This window comes from Colobus angolensis, unplaced genomic scaffold (assembly GCF_000951035.1).
Source record: "Colobus angolensis palliatus isolate OR3802 unplaced genomic scaffold, Cang.pa_1.0 Scaffold79, whole genome shotgun sequence".
NCBI lineage: Eukaryota > Metazoa > Chordata > Mammalia > Primates > Cercopithecidae > Colobus > Colobus angolensis.
In genome coordinates this window covers 1,616,745-1,623,575 of record NW_012121709.1, presented here as the reverse complement: position 1 = coordinate 1,623,575, position 6,831 = coordinate 1,616,745, and the positions used below count along the sequence as shown (strand labels likewise).

Sequence of the window (6,831 nt, the reverse complement as noted above, 5' to 3'; positions counted from 1 at the left end):
GGGCGCGCAGGTGGGGGAATCCAATCTGGGCTGCCTGGGCTGGAGAAGGGGAGGGAGGTGTGGGGCGTGGGGCAACTTCTGCAAGTTCCAGGGATGGCAAAGGGGGCAGGGGTACCTCCCGGACTAGGCCTTGGAACCCGTGACCCCCAAATATTTGTGAGGAGAAAGAGAGAGGAAGAGAGACGCAGTTTTCGTATCGCGCGGCCCCCGCCCCGTCAGCCCCAAACTGGAAGGTAAATACTTACTTAGCCTCCGAACCAGGTACAAGCTAATACTCAACAATACTGATGCCTTGTTTTTTTTGCTCTGTCCGGACCGCAACGCTGTAGCCAATTTAGATATGCTATAAATTTAAGAGGTTGCCATGGCCACGGTGCGCCCATTGGCCGCTGGGCCCCCTACGTGCCGCGCCACGTCACCAAATCTGAATAAGGATGCGCGAATTACGCGGCGACCAGACAAAGATGAGGATCGGGACCGCTTGAAAGTGGGGGAAAGTGCCGGCGCCTCCGCCACCGAGGAAAGCCGCTCCGCAGCGCCGAGGCCAGCAGCCACCCGAGATACCTGGGGAAGCCCGGAACAGGCGCCGGGGCGTGCGGCCGGTGGCATGCGGTTGTGAACGCCACCCCCGCCCCCACCATCCCACTCCCGGCAGCCCAGCGCCAGGCCAGCGATTGCCCAAGGACTTGACCGGCTGAGTCTTGGTCCGGACCGGACTCTCCCTGCAGCTGCTGAGACAAGAGGCGAACGGCAGCGGAGGGCCCGGCAGGCCCGAGGGCCAGGGGCCCAAAGGGAGGGCAAGGCGGCTGAAGCCGCCGGGGCACGGGGCTATGATGGTGCACTGTGCCGGTTGCGAGCGGCCCATCCTCGACCGCTTTCTGCTGAACGTGCTGGACCGCGCGTGGCACATCAAATGTGTTCAGTGCTGCGAGTGCAAAACCAACCTCTCGGAGAAGTGCTTCTCGCGCGAGGGCAAGCTCTACTGCAAAAATGACTTCTTCAGGTAAGAGGCCGCGCCGCGCTGCTGGCTGCGCGCCCACCCTGCGCGCGCTCCACTGGGGAGCTGGGGAAGGGGAGACCCCCATACCCATCCCAGCCTCCCCGAATCACAAGCTTAGATGGTGAGCGGGCAGCACTTTGCTCTCCTCTTGTCCTCGGTCCAGGAAAGGTCCCGAGCCCAGGCGGAGGAAGAAGGATGCTGCTTCGCTGCCTCACGTTGGCTCGAGGCCGGCTCAGAGCGCTGGCAGGGCAGAGGGAGGAAGCCCTGACAAACTTGCTCTCCATCCCTCTCCGCCCCTTCCAAGCGGCTGCAACCGCAAGACAGAAGCTTCAAGCCCTGTCCCGCGAGACAGGAAAGATTTTTGCCTGAGTTAGAGACGCCTGGAGGCTTCTCGCTCCAGGCAGAATGTGTGAGCCCATCGACCCGCAGTCCCAAACAGAAACTTCTCAGCTCCAGAAGGGGCCCAGAGAGGAAGGACTCCCCTGGTGATGGGAGGAGAGAACCTCCCCACCCCCATCACGTCCCAACCCCTTAAACATTTCCTCCCATGTTGAAAAACAGAAACGAAATCGAGGCTGAGAATCAGGACCTCTGGGGTCTAGACTGGGCTGTGGCACCTCCCCAGAACCCCCACCCCTGTGGGCCCCCTGGCTGGCCAGGGCAGATCACTTCTCTGGGCCTCAGTTTCCCCAGTCTGGAAGCCAGTAGAGTTTGAGGCAGCTGAGCCCTGCCTGTTTCCCCTGGGCACCCAGAGCCGGCTTTGTGAACAGGAATTCCCCGCGCTGAGGAAGGGGGGCGTGAATCACGCCATAGAGAAAGGCAGCCTGCCGGCCCCGGCGACTTCGCACTAGGAATTTGAATAGGAGAAAATGTCAGGCGCTCCTTTACACGTGTAAACTCCCTGGACCTGGAGGCCCGATGCCCCTAATGTAGCAGTGCTTGCAAAGCGCCTAATGATTTTTGATAAGGTGCATATGGCCAATTACGCTGCCGGATAAGGCCAAAATTGACTTACGGCTTCTAATGCCCTCACTACATCAATGTCACCCAAATTCACCCTGTATAGAGACATGGGTGTGAGTAGATGTGGGGTCCCCAGAGTCCTGGGTCCTCCCCCACCCCACCCCCAACCTGAGCCTCACCCATCTCCCATTTCGGGGGAAGCTGGCTTTCTCCCTGAGCTCAAAGAAGAAAGAAAAGGAATGAGATCAGGAACGCGGGAAAGGGGGGATTTGAGAGATTCCTGTCCTGGCCTTGCAGGGTCTATGATTGTCCTGTATTCACATTCCCCTGCTGCCTGCCAGGCCAGAGGTTTAGGGGGGCTGAAATTCGTCCCTGCTCTCTAGGGGCCGTCACTATGAGGCCCTGCTGTCCACAGCTCCTGATTAGCTCCAGCGAGTCCCAGAGCGGTAGATTGGAAAGCCTCTCCATTGGTACTGGAAATCAGTGGAAGGTTCCCTCCGTTCTGCTTCCTCCTTCCAGCCTAGGAGAAAGGCTCCCCGCCTGATGGCTAGGCTCAGCCAGCCAGGCAGATTGGCCCTAGCTAGGCACCAGCAGACTAGAAAGGATCCAGGAGGCAAAGCCACCAAGTGGCCCAAACTCTCCCCGCCTGGCTTCAAATCGTTCATGGACTCTAAGTTTGCCTGGAGCAGCCCAGGCAGGCCTGGCAGGGGTTGGATTTGGGGGAGGACATCTTGGGGTGCTCTGGGCTCTCTTCTTGGCTGAAGGCTGCACCCACTGTTCACCCCTTCCCAGCCCAGGAGAATCTCAAAAATCCCAGTGGAGGCATGGCAGTCCCAGTCCCAGAAACAGCTCAGAACATTTGTCCCAGTCTCCTGCTCTGGCCAGAGCACTCAAGATTGGGGTTCCGTTTGACAGATATGGAAATGGGGACTTCACAGAAGCCAGGTCGGGTGGGAAGAGGTCAGGGACTGGGAAGGACTGGATACAGTCCCACCCCGCAGTGACAGGCACCTTGTGTCCACAGGCGCTTTGGCACCAAATGCGCTGGCTGCGCGCAAGGCATCTCGCCCAGCGACCTGGTGCGCAAGGCCCGGAGCAAAGTCTTTCACCTCAACTGTTTCACCTGCATGGTGTGTAACAAGCAGCTGTCCACCGGCGAGGAGCTCTACGTCATCGACGAGAACAAGTTCGTGTGCAAAGACGACTACCTGAGCTCATCCAGCCTCAAGGAGGGCAGCCTCAACTCAGGTATGAAGCCCAGGCTCCTTACTAGCCTTAGGCCTTACCACCCTCCCACCGTGCCCAGCCTAGGACTCCCTACTTGGCCTCCGGTGTGCTGTCTGTGCTGAGCTTGGAGCTCATCAGCCCCAGGCAGTTCTAGGGCAAGGCAAGGGGGTTAGAGGTTAGAGAAGAGAAGTGGCTTTGGAGCAGTTTTACAGGGGATCTGAGAGCTGCCAGATCTTCCCCACCCTCCTTCAATTCAGGAGCATTTTCCAAGTTGCCCTCCTCCCCTAATTTGGAAGCGCACAATTTCCCCTTGTGTCATTTGAGCTCCAGGTAATTTCTAGATGCACTGGGAGGACATTAATTGAGGTCTAGAGAGAGAAGGGAAGTGAGAGGAAGATCCAAGCCCCAAGGGAATCTATGCCCTCCTCATCCCCTCTCCTTGAAGGTGGGAGTTCTCCAGAGGGTACGACTCCCCCTACGCTTACCCAGGTACTAGCTGAGACGCGCGGAGAGGGCTTCAGAAGCGCCCATCCAAAGGCCCAGCCCCTCCTGGAGAGAGTGGGCGGGCACCGGTCCCTGGGGGAGGGGCTGTCGCAGGTTTGGGAGGGAATCCAGCGGTACCGGCCGTAGCCTGGGCCGGCGTGAACCCGCCACTGGATTGAAGAGGCGTCTGGTCTTCCCTGACGCCGCTGTCCCCTTCCCGATCCGTCCGCCCGCAGTGTCATCCTGTACGGACCGCAGTTTGTCCCCGGACCTCCAGGACGCACTGCAGGACGACCCCAAGGAGACGGACAACTCGACCTCGTCAGACAAGGAGACCGCCAACAACGAGAACGAGGAGCAGAACTCGGGCACCAAACGGCGCGGCCCGCGCACCACCATAAAGGCCAAGCAGCTGGAGACGCTCAAGGCTGCCTTCGCCGCCACGCCCAAGCCCACGCGCCACATCCGCGAGCAGCTGGCGCAGGAGACCGGCCTCAACATGCGCGTCATCCAGGTGCGGTCCGGGGCGGGCACAGCTCCTTAGCCCGGCTGGCCCGGGAGCCGGGAGCCTCGGAGGAGTCTCCCGCCAAGCTTCCTTGGCTATGAGCGCGCCTGGTTCTGGTCTGGGAGCAGACCGTAAGCCCGATTAGGGCACTCGCCCGAGGTCAGGGACTGTGAGCCGAAAGATTCCATGTAGCCCTGCTGTCTTCCTGGTGGTGCGATTTGGGGCCGGGTCACTTTACTTCTCTGAATTCCGCCCCCGGCCTTGCTCAAGGAAGGTTGTAAGCCTCTCTGGGGTCCGGGATCCCCCTTTAACTCCCACCTTTCGAGCAGAGAAAGAGGCGATGCCCCCTCCCTCCCTGCGCCGAAGCGCGGGCAGACAAACGGCCAGAGGCTGGCTCCAGAGCCGAGGGGCCGAGGCGAAAGTCGTGCGGAAGGGAGGCCTTTATAGAGCCGTCAGGCCGCGGGCGAGCCGAGGACCAGGAAGCCCAAGTCTTTATGAGTCGCCCCACGGGTCCGCGAAATCCTTCACCCTTGGCTGGTTCGCCGAAGCCCCTCTCCACCCCTCCCGGCCTAATCCGTCCCGGCCCCGCCTCAAGGGAGTCCTGGTGCGGAAGAGGCGCAAGGACCCAGCGGGGGCAGCCCAGGCAGGGAAGGGAGGAGAGGGGAGGAGAGGACACTCTGATCCCTAGCTCACAGCCCCTCCTCTATCCCAGGTGTGGTTTCAGAACCGACGGTCCAAAGAACGCCGCATGAAACAGCTGAGCGCCCTGGGAGCCCGGAGGCACGCCTTCTTCCGGAGTCCGCGGCGCATGCGTCCGCTGGGCGGCCGCTTGGACGAGTCTGAGATGTTGGGGTCCACCCCGTACACCTATTACGGAGGTAAGGGGCGCCCCGGGATTCGCTGCTCCGCACCTGCCCTCTTCTGGGAACTGAGGGCAAAGGGTCCTGGCCGGCACGCTTTCCGCCACAGGACATCACCCACTCTCTGGACACACAATCACGGACACATGTACACTCACCCACGTCTCCTGGACACAAAATCAGACACATGGTCTCACTCACACAGTGATGCACACAGAAGCACACACGAGATGCAGTGACACACTCACCCGCACCCACACACGGCACAAGGTGCACTCACACTTGCGTTCAGACACTCCAGGAACACGTATCTAGACACGATCGCACGATCACGTACAGATAAATTCCACCCTCTCACACACAGGTACACTCACGGAGACACAACCCCACAGAGGCACACACTCCCACCAGCCACACTGAGGCCAGCACTGGCAAATCCGCATGCTTGCCGCCCCCACGGACAGACACACAGCCTTCCCGCCGCCCTGGGCCCCTGTGCCTGGTGTACTTGGTATGAAGTGGATTCTGAGCGCTGGAGGGTAGTGTCAGGGGAGGGGATGGGGGTCTGGATTCATTCCAGGCCGCCTGCTCACTAGCATCGAAGGCAGCAACTCCTGTTCCGTGTGGCGGGCTGTGTGTGCACAGTATCTGGCAGTGTTAGCCCAAATGCCGGCAGTAGATCTGGGCAGGACTACAGCCCACCCTCCAGCCCCAAGCCCCCCTGGGTTCCTACAGACTAGGGGCACAAGAGTTGGGTCAACCCCAGATTTCCACCGTCTTTGGGGCTGCAGAGAGGGAGGAGCCCCAGTTTACAAAGGCCTTTAGATGGTGGTACCAGGCTTGGGCCCGGGGTGAGCTGTCCCCTTGTCACCGCAGCTTTTCCTTCTCTCGCTGTCCTCACGCTGGATTGGTGAACCATCCCAACTCCCCCTACCCGTTTTTTTTCAGCTCCTTACCCTCAGCCTCATTGCTTGAGCTCACCGAGCTCACCATCCTGTTCTTCCCAGGGCTGAAGGCTTAAGAAAGCACCTCTCCTCTTCTGTTCTGAAGCTTCTGAATTTGGAGAGACCCCAGGGCTGCCTATGTCTGAGAGGCATCTGCACTTCTGAGTCGTAGCGCAGGTTAAGGAGAGGCAATTTCTCTTAGAAAGTGGGTTCAGTGGCAGTGTTGGGAAGGCAGGAGCTAGGTACCCAGGTAGACCCAGAAGGGAAGGGAAGATAACCCCATCACTAACTTCAGCTCATCCGGAAGCCTGAGGGGGGATTAGACCCGACCAGGGCCCCTAGAAATTGTGGGCAAAATGCCAGGCTCTGCTTTTTTTCAAGGCAGAGACCCCACGCAGTGGCAGGGCTCAGGCTGGAGCGCCACAGCCGCCCAACCCTGGACAGCCCCCCAACCCTGGAAAGCCCCTACCCCTGGACAGCCCCCAACCCTGGACAGCCCCCCAACCCTGGACAGTCCGGATGGTGGGCGTGTCTTCCGGGATCCCCACTCACCGACTCTCTCCACCTAAATTTGCCTCTTTCCCTACAAAATCTGGGCCCAGAGCAGCGAGGTAGTGGGGGAGGTACCGGCCCGGAATTTTTCCCCGCCTGGGTAATTAACCAGGGTTTCCCCCCCGCCCCGACCTATCCCACAGCCTCCTCTCCCTGCGTGCTGGATGGGGTGGGGAGCTGGACACGGGGGCCCCTCATTCCGCGGAATGGTGGGGAGGACTCCCCAGCCCCCAGCGAGGCAGCCCCGCCTAATCCGCGCTGGGAGATCCCGGCGGCGGAGACCGGCAGCGGGCGAGA

General features: G+C 60.5%; 1 protein-coding gene across 1 annotated transcript in view; it reads left to right on the top strand.

The window, feature by feature from the left end:
• The first annotated feature begins 479 nt into the window (after positions 1-479).
• LHX5 (LIM homeobox 5) overlaps positions 480-6,831 on the top strand; it is a 9,180-nt gene continuing 2,828 nt past the window's right edge. The window contains exons 1-6 of the mRNA XM_011928734.1: positions 480-1,003; positions 2,988-3,211; positions 3,910-4,187; positions 4,891-5,056; positions 5,431-5,549; positions 6,364-6,504. Of these exons, the coding sequence (XP_011784124.1) occupies positions 831-1,003; positions 2,988-3,211; positions 3,910-4,187; positions 4,891-5,056; positions 5,431-5,549; positions 6,364-6,504 (1,101 nt within the window). The 5' untranslated portion in view covers positions 480-830. The remainder of the gene's footprint in view (positions 1,004-2,987; positions 3,212-3,909; positions 4,188-4,890; positions 5,057-5,430; positions 5,550-6,363; positions 6,505-6,831) is intronic.